Source organism: Ostrea edulis, chromosome 3, assembly GCF_947568905.1.
Source record: "Ostrea edulis chromosome 3, xbOstEdul1.1, whole genome shotgun sequence".
NCBI lineage: Eukaryota > Metazoa > Mollusca > Bivalvia > Ostreida > Ostreidae > Ostrea > Ostrea edulis.
In genome coordinates, this window is record NC_079166.1 from 52,457,461 (window position 1) to 52,485,026 (window position 27,566).

A 27,566-nucleotide genomic window follows, 5' to 3' on the forward strand; every position below is an offset into this window, starting at 1 on the left:
CATTGTTTTTTCTTCTCTCAAACCAGGCAAAATCAAAACGTTTGAAGCTATGAGAAAGCTTGTCTGGAATTTAAAAACGTTAATTGTACTTTCTAAACAATCTAATTATTTTAATTACGGGATTGTCAATGAAGTATACCGCAGTGACGGCGACATTTTTCCGGAGGCATTATGGGTAGTCCCCATCATTTTTCAGCTGATGAAGAGCAAACCACGTGACTCAATTGCGTAATCATTGGAGCGAGCTCTTCGCGTCGCTTGGCGACGCGAGCTTCGCTCGCTATAATACAACAAAGTGAATGTTCCTTTTACGGTGGACTACTTTACAAAGGAATTGGGGAATAACACTGTACATTCATCATTCATGTACAGATAGACACTTGTGAAAAATAATCATACAGTAAAGGCAAGCCATAAATTTACTAGTTTTCAAAGGGAATTAACCCTTATGGCCTTACATTATTTATCGTTGTAAACGTCTAAAAGCATTCTGTCTCGAAAAAATCGATCACGACGCAAAGCTCGTCGGTAAAAATTCCATATACATGTATATTTACAAACAGCTAACAGTCGGCCATGATTTTTGCTTACGTAGGTACTTACGTAAGGGTTCGACCTGACGTAGTGTTTCTACTAGTTAGTAGAAAACTTGCGAAAATTCTAATCTTACGCCATTTGATGAAACGGACTTACGTAAAATATTTAGTCTAGTCAGAAAGTTACGCCAAACTAAGCTTACTCAACTAGTCACGCTGTTTGATGAAACGGCGTCCTGGTACCGCTCCCCAACGCGACGATCACTCTACAACGGCCGTGTAAACGAAATGAAATCTGGATTCATCAGTGAACAGAATATTGGCCCAGTCCTGTATTCTGGATCGCAAATGTCGTTTGCACTACGCTAGTCTAGCGATACGATGACGTTGAAGCAGTATTGGGAGCACCGTTGGACGTCTTGGTGTGGTGTTGTGCTCGCGCAGACGATTACGCACAGTTCTTGGACTGATTGGTCGAAGTCCAGGAATGCTACGAGCAGTCAAACTTGCTGTCTGGAAACGATTTCTCAGGTGCACAAGTCTAATGTGGTTGTCCTGTCGACGCGACGTCACACAAGGACGCCCAGAACGTGGTCGATCCCTAGTGTTACCAGATTGTCGGGAACGTCTCCATAATGACTGGGTGGTGTTCCGATAAACTCCAAAGTGTCTTGCTACGATATTTTGTGCCATTCTAACTTGAAGCATCACAGCAGCACGATTACGTTGGTTTTCGCTGAGTCTTGTCATGACAGAAGGGTAAATTTCGTCAAAACTAAAGTGCTTTCCTTAACGAATAGTGTCCAAACAAACCTTTTACACTTCTTACTCCAAACAGTATTGGTCAGTTAAATTCTTCAATAAGCAACATGTGTTCACTAACCTTGAAAAAGTCCGTGCATCTGAGTCGGGTACTATCCGATATTGTTAAAAAACATCACCTTTATCGATTGTTTAGATTTTATAAATATAAACAATAAATACTGAAAAATTATACTAAATTTTATCATGCACAGTTTCTTTTTTCCGCTAGTATATATACATTCCTATTTTATTACTAAAACTTGAACATAAAGTGACATTAACGTTCAAGTGCAATGTTTTTCACTGGTGATTCACTATCAGGGCAAGGTTAGGGGGAGGACCGACCGGGAAGGGGGGGGGTCCTCATTTTCATATGTCTCTCTACTTTGTTGCGATATAAATAACAGCAGTCATCAATGCATCACTAGTTACAAAATAAATACATGTACTTTATTGATGTAAACATATTCCCAAAAACAAATATACTACGTTTAAGGATACCATAGATAATTATATATCTAGCATCGTCATTAAAAACATTATTTGATAATCCAAGTGCGACTTCTATCGCTCCCCAGATGGATGTGTTTTGAATAATTGATTGATTGATTGTATTTTACTTAACGTCTCTCTCGAGAATTTTTCACTCATATGGAGACGTTACCAAGACCGGTGAAGGGCTTCAAATTTAGGCCTCTGTTGGGCGCTTACGGCCTTTGAGTAGTGAGGGTTCTTTGACGTGCCACACCTACTGCGACACGTGACATCCGTTTTTAAGGTCATATCCGAGGACCCGCGACATTCACTTCTGATGCCGAGCCTGTCACTACCTGTTTTAACGACTTAGGTCTGTCGCGGCCGGGATTCGAACCCCGGACTTCCGCATGCGGGGCGAACTCTCTAACCACTAGACCACCGCGGCGGTTTGTTTTGAATAAAGACTGGAAGTTATATTCTAATGTCAAATAACGACATATTCATTTGTTTAGCTGTTTCCTTTCGTTTGTTGCCTCTTCACGATAGGGCTTTTCAAAAAATCAGATCAAATGAATAGTGTCTACTTAAAATGCCCTTCGGTCTTGGGGAATGGGGTGTGGATTCATGTTCGCTGACGAAACCAGTAGATATCAACTTGTGTATGACAGACAACACAAATCATCTGAGACGAAATTGTTACATATTGTAAGCATTTATATGAAGTTATCTAATCGTTACATATTGTGAGCATGAAGTTATCTAATCGTTACATATTGTAAGCATGGAGTTATCTAATTGTTACATATTGTAAGCACGAAGTTATCTAATTGTTACATATTGTACGTATTCATGAAGTTATCTAATTGTTTACTTATTGTCAGCCTGAAGTTATCTGATTGTTACATATTGTAAGCAGGAAGTTATCTGATTGTTACATATTGTATTCATGAAGTTATCTAATTGTTTACTTATTGTAAGCCTGAAGTTATCTGATTGTTACATATTGTAAGCAGGAAGTTATCTGATTGTTACATATTGTAAGCATGAAGTTATCTAGTCGTTACATGTTGTAAGCATGAAGTTATCTAATTGTTACATATTGTCGGCATGAAGTTATCTAATCGTTACATATTGCAAGGAGGAAGTTATCTGATTGTTACATATTGTAAGCATTAAGTTATCTAATTGTTACATATTGTAAGCATGAAGTTATATAATCGTTACATATTGTAAGCATGGAGTTATCTAATTGTTACATATTGTAAGCACGAAGTTATCTAATTGTTACATATTGTAAGCATGAAGTTATCTAATTGTTACATATTGTCAGCACGAAGTTATCTAATTGTTCATATTGTAAGCACGAAGTTATCTAATTGATGACTGATCGCGGTAGCTTGGTGGTAGAGCATTCGCTTCGTAACCGGGAGGTCGTGAGTTCGACCCCAGCTCGTGTCATGACGTCGTCAAACTCAAGATGTTAAAATAGGCAGCGATTGCTCCTTCGCCAAACGCCCGGCATTGAGAATATAACCATCAAAACGGAGGTCCCGTGTCACGGCAGGCGTTGACACGATGAAGCACCCTCACTGCTACGGTCCCTGAACGCTACTCATAGGTCTAAATTTGTGGTACTTCACCTACAGCTGGTGACATCTCAATATGAGTGAAAAATTCTCGACAGGACGAAATATTGATATTGAATCATAGATAATTATATATCTAGCGTCAATCAATCAATCTAACTGATGTAATTTAATTGCTATATATTGTAAGCATGATGTTATCTATTGTAACAACATTATGTTATGTGCATATGCTTATAATCCGTTGTGTTTGGTACATGTAGTTTGTAATCCGTTGTGTTTGGTTCATGTAGTTTATAATCCGCTGTTTTGGTATATGTAGTTTATAATCCACTGTGTTTGGTACATGTAGTTTATAATCCGCTGTGTTTGGTATATGTAGTTTATGATTCGCTGTGTTTGGTACATGTAGTTTATGATCCGCTGTGTTGGTACATGTAGCTTATAATCCGCTGTGTTTGGTACATGTAGTTTATAATCCGCTGTGTTTGGTACATGTAGTTTATAATCCGCTGTGTTTGGTACATGTAGCTTATAATCCGCTGTGTTTGGTACATGTAGTTTATAATCCGCTGTGTTTGGTACATGTAGTTTATAATCCGCTGTGTTTGGTACATGTAGTTTATAATTCGCTGTGTTTGGTACATGTACATGTAGTTTATAATCCGCTGTGTTTGGTACATGTAGTTTATAATCCACTGTGTTTGGTACATGTAGTTTATAATTCGCTATGGTTGGTACATGTAGTTTATAATCCGCTGTGTTTGGTACATATAGCTTTTAGTTTATAATCCGCTGTGTTTGGTACATGTAGTTTATAATCCGCTGTGTTTGGTACATGTAGCTTATAATCCGCTGTGTTTGGTACATGTAGTTTATAATCCGCTGTGTTTGGTACATGTAGTTTATAATTCGCTGTGTTTGGTACATGTAGTTTATAATCCGCTGTGTTTGGTACATGTAGTTTATAATCTGCTGTGTTTGGTACATGTAGTTTATAATTCGCTGTGTTTGGTACATGTAGTTTATAATCCGCTGTGTTTGGTACATGTAGTTTATAATCCGCTGTGTTTGGTATATGTAGTTTATAATCCGCTGTGTTTGGTACATGTAGTTTATAATCCGCTGTGTTTGGTACATGTAGTTTATAATCCGCTGTGTTTGGTACATGTAGTTTATAATTCGCTGTGTTTGGTACATGTAGTTTATAATCCACTGTGTTTGGTACATGTAGTTTATAATTCGCTATGTTTGGTACATGTAGTTTATAATCCGCTGTGTTTGGTACATATAGCTTTTAGTTTATAATCCGCTGTGTTTGGTACATGTAGTTTATAATCCGCTGTGTTTGGTACATGTAGTTTATAATCCGCTGTGTTTGGTACATGTAGTTTATAATCCGCTGTGTTTGGTACATGTAGTTTATAATCCGCTGTGTTTGGTACATGTAGTTTATAATCCGCTGTGTTTGGTACATGTAGTTTATAATCCGCTGTGTTTGGTACATGTAGTTTATAATCCGCTGTGTTTGGTACATGTAGTTTATAATCCGCTGTGTTTGGTACATGTAGTTTATAATTCGTTATGTTTGGTACATGTAGTTTATAATCCGCTGTGTTTGGTACATGTAGTGGTACATGTAGTTTATAATCCGCTGTGTTTGGTACATGTAGTTTATAATCCGCTGTGTTTGGTACATGTAGTTTATAATCCGCTGTGTTTGGTACATATAGCTTTTAATCCGCTGTGTTTGGTACATGTAGTTTATAATCCGCTGTGTTTGGTACATGTAGTTTATAATTCGCTATGTTTGGTACATGTAGTTTATAATCCGCTGTCTTTTGATACATGCAGCTTATAATCCGCTGTGTTTGGTACATGTAGTTTATAATCCGCTGTGTTTGGTACATGTAGTTTATAATCCGCTGTGTTTGGTACAAGTAGTTTATAATCCGCTGTGTTTGGTACATGTAGTTTATAATCCGCTGTGTTTGGTACATGTAGTTTATAATCCGCTTGTTTCGTACAAGTAGTTTATAATCCGCTGTGTTTGGTACATGTAGTTTATAATCCGCTGTGTTTGGTACATGTAGTTTATAATCCGCTTGTTTGGTACATGTAGTTTATAATCCGCTGTGTTTGGTACATGTAGTTTATGATTCGCTGTGTTTGGTACATGTAGTTTATAATCCGCTGTGTTTGGTACATGTAGTTTATAATCTGCTGTGTTTGGTACATGTAGTTTGTAATCCGCTGTGTTTGGTACATGTAGTTTGTAATCCGTTGTGTTTGGTACATGTAGTTTGTGATCCGTTGTGTTTGGTTCATGTAGTTTATAATCCGCTGTGTTTGGTACATGTAGTTTATAATCCGCTGTGTTTGGTACATGTAGTTTATAATCCGCTGTGTTTGGTACATGTAGTTTATAATTCGCTGTGTTTGGTACATGTGTAATATTCCGGAAATTTATCCATTGACCATCCAGATTCTACATTGTAGTTTTCAATGTAAACATCCGCAATTTAGTCACATGACCTAACACTATAAATACAGCGCGAAACAGTTGTCGTCAGTCAGTTATTGTCGAAGCTCAGAGCGAGAAGACGTGGTGGACAAGATTAAGAGTAAGTTGCAAGCAATAAAGTGATTTACTGAGAAAGCCAGTGTTTAATTCCGTGCATTGTAACGGTGTTAGAGTGGAGGCATTGAGGCTGTCCTTTTAATAGGCTGACCTTAGTAGTAAGAGGCCTGCCACTGTCGAGGTCGACCAGATAAAGGCTAGCCACATAATTCGTCTGTCCTGTGTACTGGACTTGACTGACGGCCAGGCTGTCGTTCACAGTGTCTGCCCGAATAAGGCTCTACAGTGTGTGCAGCGGTTGAAGGGCTGTCACTTGTACTGTGTGTCCTGAATAAGTCTGCAGTACAAGCGTTAGTCCGAGGTCAGCCAGTCGTTCGCTGAGGGTGGTCATACCCCTTGCTAAATCATTTTGATATTATAAATCATTTAGTGAACCCCTGATCTTTGTATGTTGATTGACTTTCCTTGATTTCATAGTAATTATTAACCTGGGTAGGGTTAGGCCATATTTGTATATATCTGCAGGCCCAATTTCTAATAACATTCCCAATCTTATTTTATCAATGAAAGTTGCTATTCTAATTACACCTCGAACCCTTGAATTGACAAGGCACGGACTTTGATAGCCTTCTTGCGTATAAGGAAATACGTTACAAAAATTGGTGGCAGCGTCGGGATTCGACGGTAGTTGAGTTAGAATTATATTGTTTAATAAAATAGGATAAAGGGCTATTATGGAGGATATAGATCTAACTAAAGTAGAGAGGGAATTAAGTAAGCTACAGGCTAGTGTTGATCAGAGCATAAGGAACGCCAGAGATTCAGGTATTCCTGAAAGTAGGCGAGAGACCTTAAATGAAGAATGGGGTGCGAGACCTAAATCAGTTAGGACGACCCCCCAAAGATATGAAATGCCTGTGTTAGGTAGCTTAGATCATGATGCGAGAGATTCAAATAGATTCTCCTCAACAAGTACGCCTTTAGATAGTGCTAGGCAATATTTTCCTTTGCATTCAGAGGAAAATATAACAAGACGTCGTCCAAATGTTAGGGCAAGTTTTGACCAGAAAAAGAGTAGTAATGTCAAACCAGACAAGTTTGATGGTAGTACCTCGTGGTTAGACTTCAAGTCTCATTTTGATATATGTGCGGAATTAAATGGTTGGACAACCTCGGAGAAAGGCATGTATTTGGCAGTAGCACTGAGAGGTCGAGCACAAGGTGTCTTAGGAAGTTTACCAGAGGGAGAGAAATGCAATTATCGACTCCTGTGCAGGGCGTTAGAAGAACGATTTCTACCTTCCAACCAAACAGAGCTGTACAGAGCACAACTTCGAGAGAGAAGGCAGCGAGCTTCTGAGACGTTACCAGAACTTGGACAAGATGTACGCAGGTTGACCAACCTTGCTTACCCAACAGCTCCAACAGAGGTCAGAGAAATTCTTGCGAAAGAACAATTTATTGATGCTCTTAAAAATAGTGATATGAGATTACGAGTGAAACAAGCAAGGCCGACAGACCTTAATGATGCGATTCGCCATGCAGTAGAGCTTGATGCATTTAATTTGACTGAAAGACGTCGAACAGAAGACCAAGGACATCTGAGGGAAGCTATCACTCAAGAAGATGCCATTGCCAAACTGTTGAAGGCAGTTCGTGACTTGCAAGAGGACATGAAGTCGATAAAGCGAGAAACAGGGAAATCAAAGAGTTCTAAACAACAGTCTACTGATATTGTTTGCAATTATTGCAAGAAGAAGGGCCATATACAGAGGAACTGCTTTGCTTATAAAAGGAAATCAGAAACAAGGAAGAACAAGAATGAATCGGGCAATGGTCCGACAAAAACATTACCACGATCGGAAATTGAAATGGCATCATTTTGAAGTGGGTGAAGAGGTTTATGTTTACTTCCCAAAAAGAAAGCCAGGCACATCACCTAAGTTTACAAGTTACTGGCGGGGTCCCTTCAAAGTTGCCAAAAGAATGTCGGACTTGACATATATTGTCAATTGTGGTCCGAGAGGGTCGGATCAGGCTATCCATGTTGATAGAATGCGCAAAAAGCACGCTCAAAATTTGTCAGGGGAAAACGATGAGCTGTTGACAACATTTGAAACTCCTGAGGACTCTGGTCCTACAATTGGTGATGTTGATTCATATATTAATGATGAACTGCCAGTAACTCATCGCCCTAGTAGAGATCGTAGACCTCCTAGTTGGTTGCATGATTATGAGACGGATTTGTGATTTACTTTGTGGTATACATTTAGAAATTGTAATAGGAAGCTTATCCTGATTTATTGTGGTGTTTTTTTTTTTAATAGCGATGGCCAAAACTAAGACAACAGCAAGGAAGGAATATCGGCGGTGTCCAATGTGTTCAGAACCTGCAAAAACAGAGGAACAATTCAAGAAGCACATTCTGGTGTGTGCCATGCGAATGTTTGAGTGCCCAATCTGTGGTTTTACCAGCACAAGGGAAATTAATCTTAAGAGACATGTGAAAAGATGTCATCCTGGTCTAAAGCCTGATGATGAACTCATTAAGCTGGGCACAAAAGAGAAAAGTGAGGGGAAAGCAGGTGGTTCACTGCATGAAGAAAAGAAAGACGAGGAAAGCGGAGATGAAGATTGGATGGACCAGGACCCTGGTAATGTTATAGGTGAGGTGTCCTCAACAGACTCGTCAAGTGGTAGTTCAAGTGATGAGAATGAGGAACCTGATATTGATGAGAAAAAGGAGAGACAGAATCCAGAGAAGAAGGAGGACAATCTGTTAGAAGGAAGACTCTTCCGGAAGAAGACCCAACCGTCTTTACCATTTACAGGAAAGAGATTAAGTGTAGAGGAGATCCCTGTTCCAGAGAAGATTGCTCTTGTGGACAGATCCACCCAAGTTGATATGGGGCCAGCAATTCCATCTGTGGAATGCAGTAGAGTCAACGCTGGCACACAGGCCTCCCCAAAGAAAAGGGTAGTTGTGACAACAACGGTCAGAAAGTGTAGAGAAGGTGATGCCGATGTAAAGGTCATCAGGAAGGAGAAGATCATTTTTAAATGACTTGTTGATATTTTTGTTTGTTTGTATTGTATTGTTATAAACACTGGTAGTGTACAGTACATATTTGTGTGTGGATTTTAAGCATAAATCACATTATATATCATTCAACACTTATCATTGGTTAATTACTTTGTTTTCATGCGGGACGCATGACATCGGAGGCGTGGGTAATGTAATATTCCGGAAATTTATCCATTGACCATCCAGGTTCTACATTGTAGTTTTCAATGTAAACATCCGCAATTTAGTCACATGACCTAACACTATAAATACAGCGCGAAACAGTTGTCGTCAGTCAGTTATTGTCGAAGCTCAGAGCGAGAAGACGTGGTGGACAAGATTAAGAGTAAGTTGCAAGCAATAAAGTGATTTACTGAGAAAGCCAGTGTTTAATTCCGTGCATTGTAACGGTGTTAGAGTGGAGGCATTGAGGCTGTCCTTTTAATAGGCTGACCTTAGTAGTAAGAGGCCTGCCACTGTCGAGGTCGACCAGATAAAGGCTAGCCACATAATTCGTCTGTCCTGTGTACTGGACTTGACTGACGGCCAGGCTGTCGTTCACAGTGTCTGCCCGAATAAGGCTCTACAGTGTGTGCAGCGGTTGAAGGGCTGTCACTTGTACTGTGTGTCCTGAATAAGTCTGCAGTACAAGCGTTAGTCCGAGGTCAGCCAGTCGTTCGCTGAGGGTGGTCATACCCCTTGCTAAATCATTTTGATATTATAAATCATTTGGTGAACCCCTGATCTTTGTATGTTGATTGACTTTCCTTGATTTCATAGTAATTATTAACCTGGGTAGGGTTAGGCCATATTTGTATATATCTGCAGGCCCAATTTCTAATAACATTCCCAATCTTATTTTATCAATGAAAGTTGCTATTCTAATTACACCTCGAACCCTTGAATTGACAAGGCACGGACTTTGATAGCCTTCCTGCGTATAAGGAAATACGTTACACATGTAGTTTATAATCCGCTGTGTTTGGTACATGTAGTTTATAATCCGCTGTGTTTGGTACATGTAGTTTATAATCCGCTGTGTTTGGTACATGTAGTTTATAATCCGCTGTGTTTGGTACATGTAGTTTATAATCCGCTTGTTTGGTACATGTAGTTTATAATCCGCTTGTTTGGTACAAGTAGTTTATAATCCGCTGTGTTTGGTACATGTAGTTTATAATCCGCTGTGTTTGGTACATGTAGCTTATAATCCGCTGTGTTTGGTACATGTAGTTTATAATCCGCTGTGTTTGGTACATGTAGTTTATAATCCGCTGTGTTTGGTACATGTAGTTTATAATCCGCTGTGTTTGGTACATGTAGTTTATAATCCGCTTGTTTGGTACATGTAGTTTATAATCCGCTGTGTTTGGTACATGTAGTTTATAATCCGCTGTGTTTGGTACATGTAGTTTATAATCCGCTGTGTTTGGTACATGTAGTTTATAATCCGCTTGTTTGGTACATGTAGTTTATAATCCGCTGTGTTTGGTACATGTAGTTTATAATTCGCTGTGTTTAGTACATGTAGTTTATAATCTGCTGTGTTTGGTACATGTAGTTTATAATCCGCTGTGTTTGGTACATGTAGTTTATAATCTGCTGTGTTTAGTACATGTAGTTTATAATCCGCTGTTTTGGTACATGTAGTTTATAATCCACTGTGTTTGGTACATGTAGTTTATAATCCGCTGTGTTTGGTACATGTAGTTTATAATCTGCTGTGTTTGGTACATGTAGCTTATAATCCGCTGTGTTTGGTACATGTAGTTTATAATCCGCTGTGTTTGGTACATGTAGCTTATAATCCGCTGTGTTTGGTAGATGTAGTTTATAATCCGCTGTGTTTGGTACATGTAGTTTATAATCCGCTGTGTTTGGTACATGTAGTTTATAATTCGCTGTGTTTGGTACATGTAGTTTATAATCCACTGTGTTTTGTACTTGTAGTTGTTTTACAGTATGCATGTTGTGTGTGGAATCTAAAATGCTTTTTAGTTAACTGCGGTATACCAAACGACAGAAATGATATCAAAATCACCACACTGACTCCCCTGTGTTTGATGTACAATATATAGATACATGTATGTGATGTACAATATATAGATATGTGATGTACAATATATAGATATGTGATGTACAATATAGATATGTGATGTACAATATATAAATATGTGATGTACAATATGTAGATATGTGATGTACAATATATAGATATGTGATGTACAATATATAGATATGTGATGTACAATATATAGATATGTGATGTACAATATATAGATATGTAAATAGATACTGTATACGAGGTCTGCTTTAGAACAAAAAAAACCTGCACACACGTTATGTGTCCGGCTGAGGGAGTTTGATATATCTAAAAATTCATTGTAATTAGCAGACAATTGCGTTAATTGATAGTCTTAATTATGTCAGTATTCCGCGTTATTTGAAATATTCCTCGATTGAACTCAACCGCAAAACTCGACTAAAGTTAATGGTATGTCATTCACTGTTAAGATAGATTGAAATCTGAAATTCAATTTATCTTTTTTTTTTAAATGATAAATAGTACCTGTTTTATATCATTATGTCAGTTGATTTAAACGCCTATTTCATGAATGAACCGGCTGTCTATAATTTTTCATTCATATTGAACATGAAAACATACAAGTTAACATCACTAAGTTAAATATGCATATGTAAAACATATAGTTATGCTGAACTTTGACAAAACATTTCATGCATTTAAACATATATGAACATGTGTATGTATATCTACTATATACCCTCAGTAGTCGGAGCTAATTTGATTAATTTAGTTTAGTTCTATACACCCACCAGCTTAAGTACTAAATACTACTCGTATTTTCTGCTCCAACAATACTGGAAGAGCCTAATTTCTTTTTCCGTTGATAAAAATCTGGCTGCTGAATGTGTAATTCCTGTCTGTAAATATTTATAAATAAACGGTGTATCAAATCACGGCTCATCAGTAGTGACTTTTACTAAAAAGCCAATCTGTGCTGGCTAATAGGGAGAAACATCCGCAGATTTAATGAGTTCCACGTCGGTTTTCAGTTTTTCTGTCCAAAGTTTGTCCGTCGTATCTCGTTCGTTTGTTATGTTAACTTTACAAATTTTCGATTTTTTCATCAGATTCACCGTGACTGTTTTAATATTTTCCACAACTATCCTGAGATATAGGGCATCCAGGTTTATCCAGATGAAGGCCATATCGCCTTCTAATTGAGATAATTCAGAAATAATAAAAATATAAATAAAGATATGATGGAGTGTTTCATTTTCTTTCTCAAGAACCACTAAACCAGAAAAGTCGAAATGTGCACAATAATTTTTTTATATAATAGATATTCAAATTAGTTCAAACTCTTGAATCCATAATCAGGATGGGGCTACAATAGGAGTTCAAAAGCTTGTAAAGGAATGTAGAAAACGATTCTTTAGGAAAATCATCTTCTCATGAATCGTAAAGATGATTTATGTCGTGATATACATGGGCCAGGACGAAGCCTCAGTTCTACAGGAATATACAGGAAATTCTTTATAAGATCAGATGAAAAAAGAGAAGGCTACTTTTTGTAAGTCTGAAAAGCAGGCCTTTGATATCAGTTTGTCCACACCACACCACGCCCCCCCCCCCTCCCCCAAGGCTAGCCCAAAATAGGCATTTGAAGTCTAACATTGGAATATATTGCAAAAATTATAAAGGGGGGTCCCATGTCATGGTAAGCGTTGAAACGATAAAGAAACCTTACTGTTACGGCCTTGAGCGAGATGAAAAATTCTCGAATGGGACGTAAAACTGCATCTTCTCGGAACCATCCGGGTACAATTAGGGATATTAATAAGAACAATTAGGCATATTAATAAGAACAATTAGGCATATTAATAAGAACAATTAGGCATATTAATAAGAACAATTATGCATTTATTAAGGAAAAACCATTTAGGCATACCAATAAGAAGAAAAAACCATTTAGGCATACTAATAGGAAAACACGATTAGGCATATTAATAAGAAAATACGATTAGGCATATCAATAAGAAAATACGATTAGGCATATTAATAAGAAAACGCGATTAGGCATATTAATAAGAAAACGCGATTAGGCATATTAATAAGAAAACGCGATTAGGCATATTAATAAGAAAACGCGATTAGGCATATTAATAAGAAAACGCGATTAGGCATATTAATAAGAAAACGCGATTAGGCATATTAATAAGAAAACGCGATTAGGCATATTAATAAGAAAACGCGATTAGGCATATTAATAAGAAAATATTCTGATGTAGTGTATATTCTAAAGTTCACACAATGATCACCCTGCCCCTGCGGACCACCAATATATGTTGAAATTTGTTTTACAGAGGACTGTACAGGATCAAAAGAAATATTAATACTTAGCAACATCCAAGGGTATTGTTTGTCAAACAGTAGTCTTGTGAAACAGCTGTTAAGAAAAACAGCTTTTCAGACTGACAATAATATGTGGAAGCATGCTTATGTAGTGTTTATTCAAGAAAATTTATATTTCAAGCAATGTTTTTTTTCCCTACTTTTGAAGCCACATGTACTTTTATCTATTTACTCGATCTCTGTATTGTTATCATTTTTCTCTTACAATTATATTAAAAATGCAAGCACTTACCAACAAATGTATGAGTGTGAGTATGAAAGTGTGTGAAAGTGGTTAGAAAAAAATGGCAAATGTTCTTCTGTCTTATGTCAATATTTGTGAAATAAAAAATTAATAAATAATATAAAAGAAAAAAAAATTTATATGATCCCAAGGCTAGGGAGGGAAACGGTGTGGTTATGAAGTTTTACATGATGAAAATGCAATTGCTCGGGTGAAGCTCTGGGTCATCTTCTGTTGAGGATGTCACGAAGAATCCCATTGGATGAACCGTGTACCTTCTTGCTAAAACGCACTGAGTGCTGAATCTTCCTGTGGATATTTAATTTTTAAAAAGTTATAATTTTCAACCCAAGCATGAAGATAAATGTCTTGGAAATCCAAAGAAACCCTGCAGAAGAGTTATTAGGATATAATCGTATTCACTCAGCTATAATTGTCGTTATATTGGATTTTTCCGAATTTTAATAGGATATCCCAGTCTAATGTGCGTTATTGTATTCCGATAATCTCTCATTATAATTCTGTATCACTCCGCGTATTGGACGAAATGTACAACACATTCAACCACCAGGAAGTGTGGGAGGATGGTGTCACCTGTCTGACCAAGGCGTTCATTATTGGATCTTTCTCTATTACGTCAAATCAGTACGATAATTACAGGTTTCACAAATTACCGTTTCCTCTTATTTTCTTGTTTCTTCTAGACCGCCCGAGCTTAAAAAGCAAGAGGCCCACAGGCCATATCAGTAACCTGAGTATTGGGGTATTATTTCAAAATATCACTCGCTCCAAGGGCTGCAAAATCTATGATAATTTTCATGCTTTGCATATCTAAGCTAAATTCTAATATTCAGTAGCAATATAAGACATAAATGCCCCTGAAAGTGCCCATTCTGATGATAGAATTTACATAATGTATTTTACATGAACGCTATATGACTACTATAGTATTTTGGACTACCGGTAACACTTGAGCCAGATCCCAAGGGTTGCGAAATTCACAATTTTGGTACATCCCTGTTTGCTTTTATTTAATATGCATATAGTTTTTATATAATATCAGCAAAATTAAAGAAGTCTTTCAAATGATAAAGACAATCATCATGGCCATTTTGGTCCTATCCTGGTATCAAAACACCCTAAACCCATGAAATTAAAAAAATTGGTAAAAGGCTACTTGGTCCTTCTAAATATTTATTTAGTACCAATAGCATTATAGAAGATTTTATTTAAATGTTCTACACATAAATACTATATGCCAAAGGATCTCCCCACTTTAGCTGTGACATATGGCCCCGGTGATTTAGTGAAACATCATAGTTTTAATTATGTAATTTACAATGCCCCAAGATGTTCATTAATACCTAAACTTGAATTATTATATATTGTATTGATATAGAAAATTTATAAAAATAACTCAACAACATTATGTATGTGTATTTTGGATTTTTTTTTTTTTAAATGTGATACTTTAAAAAATGCTTGATTTTACATGTATATTGAATAAACACGCCATTGCCTGTCAACAACTCTCGATCGGGATCGGAATACGAAATTAAATTTCGGATATCCGGTTGCAAAATGGAACTGCTTCATGCTTCATTGAATTATGTACTAATTGCACGTTACACCCCAGAGAACTGTTCCTTTTAATGAAGGAAGTCACAAAATGAGTGTACCTTATTCATTACTGTTACGGAACTTTCGTCGGTGAAAATCTCGAAATGGCGTGTTTCAGTGCGCTTGTTGACGGTAAGGTCCACATTTTCTACGTGAGAATTTTGATATTTGCTTATGAATTATTTTAGCGCATACATGCTATATCATAGAAACTGTCTCACCTATGTATGTAAAGACATATTCTATATATTTCTATTTTTAGACATGTGGGACACTTCTATCAAATGTGTTTGAAAACGCTTAGACCCTCCGATGTCAGAATTTCCTTTTCCTAGATATCAATATGTCAAATTCATAATCCTTTTCGGATACTTTTTAGTATGTACCACATTTTGTACCAGTTATCCATTTTGAGTTCCCTTACAATGGTTGCACTCTGTTGTGTTTGAGTGGATGAGTGTGTGCCAAACAGAAGTAATTTACATTTGCACCAGTCTCTCATAAATATGCTTCATGATTCCTTTTTCACAAATTTACATTTCAATGTTACTTTGAATGTTATTCATTCTAATATATATACCAACCCCAAACATTGCTTTATCAAATACATATGTCACTTTCCTCTAACAACCCTCAATGTTGCAGGGGTGGCGGTTTGTAATGTAGAAATAACCAACTCCTGGCTTAGGGTTCACAATGCAGTCATTTATTGCATGGTAAAACGAATAAGGATGATGATAACGATGATTACAATGATGATTACATAATGTCGATTACAAAATGGCCCTTGCTGACCGTGTCAGTTTTCTAGTTTTAATGAAAAGTCCATTAACATTAAGACGGCATGTCTTTTGAAATCGCCTTTGTCTGTTTTTGTTCAATCTCTATTGATATCCATCGAATGACCGTTTTTAAAGCCTTTGTTTATACCAATCACATGGTTGTCCAGATTTCTCTTTTCTATCTATCGTTGTTGTTTTTTTGTACTAAAGAAAATTATATCCAAACGGCAACGGGTAGTAATTCTGTAGTTTTCAGGCTATGGGTGACCATGGAATTTATAATTTTGGTAGAAGTGTTCCTGCTCTACAGAGTATGCATATAGATGTTCTTATTAATATGCGGGTGTAGAGAAGATTTCTAAATCCCCTTAAACGAAGTTTAGGGGGTATATTGGAATCGCTTTGTCCGTCTGACGGACCGTAGACATTATTGTTCAGAGTATATCTTTAACACCGATGAACATATTTGATTAAAATTATATGTATATCTTATATGAATAATGAAGATGTGCACCTGCTATTTTGATAGAGATGTTTTCATATTCAAGGAAATTATGAATATCTTTTTCATTTTGAGAGGTTGTTTCATTGTCCAGAGTAATCGACAATGATTCAAACATTATGCATTATGTATACAATGAAGTTGTGCACTTGTCATTTTTATTGAGATTCTTTAACATTCAAGGAAGTTATGAATATTTTCAGTTTGCAGTTTGTGGGGGATTTTTCCCCAACTTAGTCATTTTCTTGTGGATTTTGTAACGATCTGTTCTCTCACGGAGAATACTGCATAAGTTTAGGAGAGGGTATAATGGAATCACTAGTCCATTATGTCTATCTGCCCATCTGTCTGTGGAGTATTTTGTTAATAAAAATAAGATGTGACATCATTCACTGGGATAATATTTAGAAGTTATATCAAGCATCTAAGATATTCCGGGTAACACTCTATTTCTGATCATATATAGTCTTTCTCTTCAATGAGCACAAATTCACTATTTCCCACCATCCATAGATTTTCTATTATTTGATTAAACAAAATTTTAAATCGATCATAAATACATAAAATGCACCAATAAAATGTATATTTGCAAGTTGTATGTCGGCTAAATTTGGCCCCACTTTGAAGTTATAGCCCGGGGATCATGAAATTAACGATTCAAATAAAAGCGTTCCTGTTCTACACGACTCCGCATTTAGTTTTTCTTTCACATGTGTGTTTGTAGAGAAGACCTTTGAAATTTGTCAAAGTTTGGCAGATTTTAAAATATACTGTAACGTATTGACTTGAACGTCAGTTCCTATCAGGGGCTCATACCTGTCAATTCAAGGGTTCGGGGAATTTTTTTAATATAACAATTTCCCCTAATAAATGAATTGGGAAACAAAGACCTGCAAATATGTTCAAATGATATGGAATAATGGATCAAATAGTATCTAATGATTGGGTAAGTTGCAGTGGGTACATTAACTGTCAGTCTTACACTGGTCAACCTCGGACTACCGCTTATACTGCAACCTTACTCCGGACAAACAGTACAAGCGACAGCCCTTCAACTGCTGTGCACATTGCAAGCCTTATTCAGGCACACACTGCACACAACAACTTGGTCATCAGACAGGTCAAGAAGATGAATGACTTAATTTATGTAGGCCAACCTCTGCTGCTGGTTAACCTCTGAGTGGCTTTTCACTCCAACATACGACAACCTTTAATTGGAATCCTTTCATAACTTAATTGTACCATAAGGTCGATCAATTCTGTAAACTGACTTCATTGTCTCACTTACTGCCGTACTTTAAACTTGTCTTCTACCTACAACAACCTGCACTGGGATGACCAATCAACGGCGATGGTGAATATTTAAAGTGCAGACTGCCCAGTAGGGGCCCTGCTACACTAGGAGTGTTGCGGCGAGGTGACGATGTTGGTCGACCCTCGGATCCCCTGGATCCAGGAATGGTTAGGTCCTCCAGAAGGTGGTGGATGGGTCCATCTCCTCTTCCTCGAATCGATCGCCAACGGATCCCCACAGTATAGTCGGGGGGAGGGCTACTTGAAGATAGTTTGCTATTCTTTATCTGTGGCCGATTGACCCTCGGTAAAATCGGAAAGACGATCTTCTTGAAGACTGTTGAGGACGCGGCAAAGGAGGTACGGAGGGAGTCTCCCATCGGATCCAGTGCAGAAACCAGTGGCGTAGCTTCCATTGGGGCAACCGAGGCAGCTGCCTCGGTAAAAAAAAAAACAACAACACCTTTTACGTTGTTAAAATATCGATAGACTCCCTGCCTCGGTAATATTCGAACCCAAGCTACGCCTATGGAAACCCACCACCTCTATGCTTCAATTTGTCTAAATATATAATAATATAGATAGTCACCTAAACTTACTTATGACCAACCAACACCTGAATACAGCCTTTAAATACCGCTTTGTCACGTGACAACATCACGAATGTTCATATCTGAAATATGGCTGAACCCGAATGGTCACGCTATAAATTTCCGGAACTTTACAATACGACTGTGTCTGTGTTCGCTCTAACGGTAACACTGTCAACATATTACCTCTAAAGATTTTTAATATGCATATACAGTATCAATTATTCGCGAATACATTGGCTATTTATTCACTAGAAATGGTTTCAAGACTATTTGCCATATTAGGGTGAATAGTCGTGAGAATATTCATTGGGCAAATAACCCTGTTAAGCAATGAATAGCTACAATATGTACTTATGTGTATTACGAAAAGGTGTAACCAAAATATATTTCTACTCCAACCATGCATTTACAATAGAATCATTGCAAAGGCTATCATCACAAAAAGTCCCCGCTTTGTGGCATGCTCTTTCAAAAATGGGTCAAGAAAGCTCAAACTCATTGGTACATGTATGTAATCCATTGATATGCATGTAGATTTATGTATAAATTTCCAATATTCAAAGAAGTCTGAAAAACTGTCAATGCACGCACATAGTTCGGTGAAAAGATGGACTAAACATTCTGCGGACCTTTTTCATACAGAAACATCGTTTTCTAACATTTCTTCTGAAATCAATTTTGATGATATAAGAAATGCCATTAATTTTAGAAAAGTGTACGGTTTCTTCTAATATTTCAGAAATGATTGCATGACCAACTATTACAAAGCTATGATGATTTAAACATTATCTTAAGCGAACTAATGTCAAGAAAGGAAAGTGTATATATTTCTTCAGCTATAGTATTTTAACATGTATTTTATTAAATTGAAGAAGCAGATGCCTTCATTTGAAGCTATTGAAACAAGATAATTTTGTACCACTCGGTTTTTGTCATGTGATTATAGTGCACACAACACACCAGTATTATGACTAAAACATCCGTTTCATTATATTCTATTATAGGAGAACCAAGATTGCTTGTTCACCAGTGATACATAAATCCTATAAACTTGCCACAGCTTGAAGAGATTAACGATATGAATAGCGCTAGACGACATTCATATCTAATGAAATGGTCGTGTAAAACATCGTTATTTGCATTTCTTCGTTTCTTTATTTTACGTGGCGTACACATTAATGGAGGTTATCAATACTGGTGTTATTCATTAAATGATAATTAATAATGCGATATTTCCTTTGCATCTTGAGTATATTCGAAGAAAAACAGTTGAAATTCACTTACTGGGCAAGCCAACTGTCTTGGTTTTGTAGCAATGAATCGCTAGTGCAGCCTCTATCGACCAGATTCTTTTATGATAAAAGTATAGCAGCATACTCCTCTTGAAATTCACCACTCTAATAATCCAGGGACAGGTCCGTTCTTAGAATTTTTAATATACTACTAATTACCTATCTGCAAGTTTTAAAATCAAAACGGATTTTCACGAAATCCTTTGGGAATTTTATTTGACGGATTGTCATGAAATCCTTTGGGAATTTTATTTCTGCCAGAGGGCGTTGTTATAAGTAATTTAATGAATTTCTCATGAACAATTTATTTCTCAGTTGATAATTTTTAAAGTTGGTTTTTCACTAGAGAAGCTGTGGTAGCTGACGATCTCTTAGATTGCACTTTTGATTTTTCTAAAAAGGTTTTCCACTTGGGAGGAAGCATGTGTTCAACAATTCAATAAATTGTTAAAAGTATTGCATATTAATGGCCATATTTTATTTATGATGAGGCAAATCATTACGTCCTCAGTACCATTTTGAAGGTTTTAACTAAATTCGAAATGATTCACTGAGAGAATTTTCAAAGATACATCAAGACCTAAATCCTATAAGACTATATATAACTAGATAATACAAGAGCCGAATCAACTTTGCCTTCAGTGTGCCACACAGCTTTCTTCTTCTTCAATGAATCTGCCTTAATGACAGGTGTTAACAGAGGTAAATACATTTAATCTCTATCCTAGATTGATTATTCTTTTAACTGTAATCAATCCTTTTCAAAGCGAATGTTGGCACATTTGACAGAATATTTGTTTCCCACATAGGGCTGACTTAAATAAATTTGAAAGATATAAAAGTGCAGTTTTCATCAGGTTATGTTGCACAGAACGTTTAGTTTGAGATTTATTGTAAAAACTAATCTAGTAATGTTTGTTTTTCCCCACGCTGAGATGAGATATGTGCGAAAAATGCCGAGCTAGTATTTGAAATACAGTACAGATTGGAGTGGATTCGAGAACAATTACAAACTCGAAATCTCACTAGGAAACGTTGCAAATCTACAAAAATAATCGTTGTTTTAATGTTTGATTTTTTCGTTGAAGTGTTACGCTCATTATTTTGGTACATGCACGTATAATATACCTTTTATACAATGAACATATATATATATATATACATGTACATCTACATGTGAAACTGTCGACCATCATTCATCAAGAAGTACGGCAAAGTTTACATGTAGCTAGCTTTTTCTTAATTACAACGAACATCTAATTAATTGATATAATCAAACTGGTTAAAAGGTTAACGATTGTATAATCACTTGTTGCCAGAAACAGGTTTATTTAATGATTTATAATTACATGAAAACTAGTGAAGCCAGTTGGCGGATCTTACCTAGAACAATTGTCAGTAGGTCCGCTATTGCTAGGTTTAGTAGATATTGGTTGGTTACTGTGTGCATGTACACTTGTTTCCGGAGAACCAAGCAGGTGGTCAAGTTTCCAATAGTTCCAGTTAAGAAAATGATGAAGTAAGCCGTAGACAGTAGTACTACTGTAAATAAGTCTTTTCGTTTCTCTCCTAATTTCGATATAACAAAAGATGAGATGTTTGTATAGTTTTGGTCCATTATTTCAGCTGTTTGATTCATGATAAAACCTTTTCAACCGATTCAACTCGTTTTTCCAGACGTTTCCTTTTCTTGAAATGTTCTGAAGCTTTATATGGAATCATTACACATATAAATCAGATACCAAGGTCCTTCCACTATACATTGCATTTAATGAGGGGTTGGTAAGATGACACTATCGGATATGTCCATCTTCACTTGTTAATGAATGTTTGGCGCATCCCCGCCACTGCATTCGGCAATGGTTTCGATCTTTCGGCGATTTGAAAGGTCCTATCATATGCTAAGATCACTAACAAATAGTAATTTGATGTCTCCTTCCCAGCGGACCACTTAACATTAAGATAATATTCATATCATATGTATCAGTAGGCGCGTGCTTACAAACAGAATCCCCCGCCTGTTTGAACACATTTTGTGTTACAAAACCGATGTTTTGCTCACTTCATTCCTTACTCATTAGTTCTCATTTCAAAACCCGCATTTTTGTTCACTGAGTTGCGTTTGTTTACAACCATTTTAATAGTTCAATATTTCATATTAGCCTTACATTTATTCATGTATACAACAGAAGGCAGACCTTGATATTTAGCAGATTCGCACGTTCAGAAATGCGTCATTGGGAAATAGAATCAAAGAATGTTGTACACATTAGACTCAAGAAAACCGAGTTCAGAAGCTTCGATCGATAATCATTTGATACGTAAATAATAGATGACTTTAGATTAAATGTAACTAGATTTGCTTTGTGTTCACCCCAAGGCCTCGTGTTTGATGGAGAATGTTTGAGTCAGATGCACTTTTCATGTCACAAATTTAATATCATACTTTTATAAGCTAAAGGAAACAATGAATTCAATGACCGTGTACTTTTATTTCAAAATAGTTGAATACACATGATGCTGTAAAATGTCCGTCGAATTCAACAGGTCTGAACATGTTTAGATGTGCCTCGATTTGAAGCATAGTAACTATTCAAGTCAAAGTTTGCATTTACTGTTTACCTGTCAACATGCAATTAGGATAGCAGCAATTTATTTTCCACAATTTTGGGTTGATGAGTGCTTGTGATTTTAAGCATCTTCCTCATTTCTTTCTTTAAAGACCGAACCGGGAAATTAAAGTGTGTAGGTGGGAAAATACTGGACACACATATTGTTGCTAACAACAGATAAAAAAATTTAAACGTATTACAGAATTTAATTACTTCCGATCTCGACTGTACAGTGTATTCTATGTACGAGTTAGATGCACTTTATACGATATGTACGAGGATGCAGTGCTGAAGACACGGAACAGTGTGGTAGCAGGGGACAGTTTCGTACTATAGGCCCGGTAGTAGGGGACAGTTTCGCACTATGGGCCCGGCAGCAGGGGACAGTTTCGTACTATAGGCCCGGTAGCAGGGGACAGTTTCACACTAAGGGCCCGGTCAACGTTTTTTAAAAATGGAAATACCCCATATTTGAAGTGATATTACATGTGTAAAAATGTATAGAATAACTTTAGGATACATGTCAAATGTAGCTGAGTGCTTAATAAAAAGGTTGATATACAACATGTACATGTAGGTGTCACCATGATTCTTAGCATGTACATTGTAAATGGGTGCAAATACGAAACTAAGACACGTGGTCAGTTGTTGAAGAAATTCCGGTGAAAACATGCATGGTCCAGCGAAAGGTCTGTAGCTGAGAGGGAATATGAAAGGTAGATTTTTAAGAAAGACAGACAGGGTTCTTGATTGTGCAGTGTCTAAATCCCCATGCTTGGTACTGTGATGGTGTGGGGGTGGTACGGATTAGCCCAAATGAGAGAAAATCAAAGCAAAAAAGGGGCACCTGTTCAGAGCATGTTTTGTGCACCAGCACCACTATGTATAGATTACATGTAATTTAGAGTCATAATTTATCAACTACACCAACATGAAATACAAGTATTGACATAAAGGAAAATATGATTTTTCATTAGTCTGTCACTTTGATGTACATTTTTTTTGTATACCCCCTACCCACATGTTTCAGAACCAAAAAAACTGCCCCCTGCCACCTGTGCAGATAAATCATAGTTTGCAATTGTCTACACAATGTTTCGTGTTATTTGCAGACCCCCCCCCCCCCAATAATTCCATGTTTATAGTTAATCATGTCTTCAAATTGCGTTAATACTTTGAAATTTACTAAATTGTGAAATTGAGTAACAGTGAAATTGGCGCACCCTACTAGATATTGTTTTTGTCCGGTCTACACACAGTGAGATCTGCACGTGCAATGTTAATCCCCGTTTTCTCGAGCGGAGGACAGAGACAGGATTACTATCAGTTGTAGTGTCTCATTGTGGTGGGTCGTCGTCTGTTAACATTTAAACTTAATCAACGTCTTCTCTGAAAGTACTTAGCAATTGCTCATAAAAGTTGGTAATGAGGTCAGAACCTTAAAATAATATGCAATCTTTAAAAGCGTCTTTACTCGGTACATCTGGCAGATCTAGTCATGATGAGCAAGGGTGCCTCTACCAAAATTGTGAAATTCTGGAGCTATTGTGTGGGTTTTGTGGTTCATATACAATCTGATTAAAATAAGATCTTTGATCCGCTCCGTTATTGTTATGTCGCTACACAAAGCGACATAACAATAACGGAGCGGATCAAAGATCTTATTTTAATCAGATTGGTTCATATAGGGAATTCATTTTATTCTGGACATCAAAGAATCAAGTACATTGTATTGATTGATTGATTGTAAATTGCTTAACGAATGTACATTTGAATATATCTAATAAAATGAAAAGCCTTTACCAAAGTCGTCATTCATGCATGGTCCCATGGGTCGGTTCTGGTGCTAGAGCGGGGCTTTTATGGTTCGTGTAGGTAAAATGCATTTTATTCCTTTAAAAATCTTTTTCTCGACTCATGGAAATCAAATTGAGTACATAATAACCGTGAATGATGGAGGCATCCCCACAATGCTGGCTTTTCCACCGTTAGCTCCTGAATAAAAACGTGAAGAGAGGTTTCAATTGAACATTGGAAGAAACATGACATATTGGTTAAATGATGTAACTCAGTATACAACACAACAGAAAAAAAGGTTTTGTGAGTAATCTGGATGTCTGATTTCTTAAGTAAGACATCAGTATTGGATTGCCAAGCATTCAGTGTAAATACCAGTAAGCTACGTGTAATAGAACGTTTCTGCCATTCAGTGTAAATACCAGTAAGCTACGTGTAATAGAACGTTTCTGCCATTCAGTGTAAATACCAGTAAGCTACGTGTAATAGAACGTTTCTGCCATTCAGTGTAAATACCAGTAAGCTACGTGTAATAGAACGTTTCTGCCATTCAGTGTAAATACCAGTAAGCTACGTGTAATAGAACGTTTCTGCCATTCAGTGTAATTACCAGTAAGCTACGTGTAATAGAACGTTTCTGCCATTCAGTGTAAATACCAGTAAGCTACGTGTAATAAAACGTTTCTGCCATTCAGTGTAATTACCAGTAAGCTACGTGTAATAGAACGTTTCTGCCATTCAGTGTAATTACCAGTAAGCTACGTGTAATAGAACGTTTCTGCCATTCAGTGTAAATACCAGTAAGCTACGTGTAATAGAACGTTTCTGCCATTTGTGACTGCATCTATGACGTTATTAAAGTGTAGTGTGTATTGATTTGCTTCACATCATTACCAGTGCGTGTACAGTGTACAACTGACTGCTTCATAGTACACTGTGTGTGTACTTATACAACTGACTGTGTAATAATACACTGTGTGTGTACTTGTACAACTGACTGTGTAATAATACACTGTGTGTGTACTTATACAACTGACTGTGTAATAATACACTGTGTGTGTACTTATACAACTGACTGTGTAATAATACACTGTGTGTGTACTTATACAACTGACTGTGTAATAATACACTGTGTGTGTACTTATACAACTGACTGTGTAATAATACACTGTGTGTGTACTTATACAACTGACTGTGTAATAATACACTGTGTGTGTACTTATACAACTGACTGTGCAATAATACACTGTGTGTGTACTTATACAACTGACTGTGTAATAATACACTGTGTGTGTACTTATACAACTGACTGTGTAATAATACACTGTGTGTGTACTTATACAACTGACTGTGCAATAATACACTGTGTGTGTACTTATACAACTGACTGTGTAATAATACACTGTGTGTGTACTTGTACAACTGACTGTGCAATAATACACTGTGTGTGTACTTATACAACTGACTGTGTAATAATACACTGTGTGTGTACTTATACAACTGACTGTGTAATAGTACACTGTGTGTGTACTTATACAACTGACTGTGTAATAATACACTGTGTGTGTACTTGTACAACTGACTGTGTAATAGTACACCGTGTGTGTACTTATACAACTGACTGTGTAATAGTACACTGTGTGTAATATGTACAACTAACAACTTAGTACCTGTCTATGTTAGTATTGGTACAGTGTGCGATCTCTTTCTGCAGTATGGACAATTGAGTCTTTGATTTTGCTATGGCTGTTATATCTATGCATTTCAGTATGTTTTTTGAAAATTAATTCAACCCTTTCCACCGCCCTGTTGTTAATGCTAAGTACTCGTCCATTATAATATACTTCAATACAAACATACATGTAGTTTACGACCGTCTATACATCTGATACCATAATCCTTTTGAAATTAATGTTCATTACCAGTACAACATGTTCTTATAAAAGTAATCTTCAGTACATACAGTACTGCATTTTTCTAACGTTCTGTGCAGTTCGTTGTCGCTCTATATAAATGTTCACTTCTTGTAAAATACACGTATCAATACTTTGCCGCAGATTATGTCCCTTGTCCGCCACCTTGCGGTAAATTTTTTTTATTTCACTACGTTGGTGTTTGCTATTTTCTGATGTTAAGCTTTTCTTCGATTGCAGTCAACTATAATAATATCTTAGGGTGGGACGACCCTTGTATGGAAACTTAAAGATTAGTTATAATTCACAGTTGTACTATCCTACATTTGGTAGGACAAAGAAGGAAATTTTGTTGATTCACCGATTGAGCTTTGGTTGACCCCACAAAGGGTGATATTTCAAATTACTGGTTGATAGATGTATACTACAGCAGTGTTTTTCAATAACAATGTGAAAAGGAAATGATCAGTCATTCAAAACTTACTTTGTGTTTAACATCACTTTAATTCTACGCACAGGTACTCTTAAGTTGATATTAAAAAGATACTGGAGTTCCTCATCGACAATATCTTCGTAGTCTTTGGTGATCATGTCTTCTAACAGTGTGTTGGAATTCCAGTGGGTACGAATTGTGCTTCTTTGTTACCTGACCTGTTTTTTAAAAATATTCTTATGAGGCAGAATTTATTCAAAAGCTTCTACATGAAAAGAAATAAATCTTTCGCTGTGACCTTCAACTAGACATTTAGATATATCGACGACGCTTTATGTATTAACAATAGGGATATTCATTTATATATCGATTCGAGATGTTTCAGTGAACTTAAAATAAAAGACATCAAAGATTCTTTCACATGTGATTCATACTTGGATATTTTATTGAACTTGGGTGCTAATGGTAAACTAACAACTCAACTTTATGACAAACGGGATGATTTCAGTTGCTCCATCGTCAACTTCCCATATTTATGTAGCAATATTCCATTATCACCAGCATATAGTGTTTGGCTCTCAACTGATTCGATACGCTAGAGCTAGTTTTACGTATGATCAGTTTTTAAATCGAGGCAGGCTACAGACAAACAAGTTGGTGATGCAGGGGTTTCAACAGTCTCGTTTAAAGCCAGCATTTCGCAAATTCTAGGGTAGTTATAACAATGTAGTTTGCCATTACAACCTGTCATTCGGTCAAATGTTGTCTGACGTGTTTCATATATGTATACCTATTGTTAGGTCGTTCTTTATACACTGATTTTGACTATGGATTACTTCGTTTGCTTGGTCAAGATATAAGGCTTACGGCGAGTGTGACGGGTCGATAGGGGATACTTACTGCTCCTAGGCACCTGATCCCACCTCTGTTGTGTCCAAGGGTCCGTGTTTGCCAATTCTCTACTTTGTGTTCCTTATAGGAATGATGAGATTGATCACTGTTCGTTAACTTAACCTTTTT

The 27,566-nt window shown here is 36.7% G+C and overlaps 1 protein-coding gene across 1 annotated transcript in view; it reads right to left on the bottom strand.

Annotated features, from left to right (window-relative positions):
• LOC125677155 (pyrokinin-1 receptor-like) overlaps positions 1–21,816 on the bottom strand; it is an 85,556-nt gene extending 63,740 nt beyond the window's left edge. The window contains exon 1 of the mRNA XM_048915128.2: positions 21,175–21,816. Within this exon, the coding sequence (XP_048771085.1) occupies positions 21,175–21,430 (256 nt within the window). The 5' untranslated portion in view covers positions 21,431–21,816. The remainder of the gene's footprint in view (positions 1–21,174) is intronic.
• Positions 21,817–27,566: the final 5,750 nt, after the last annotated feature.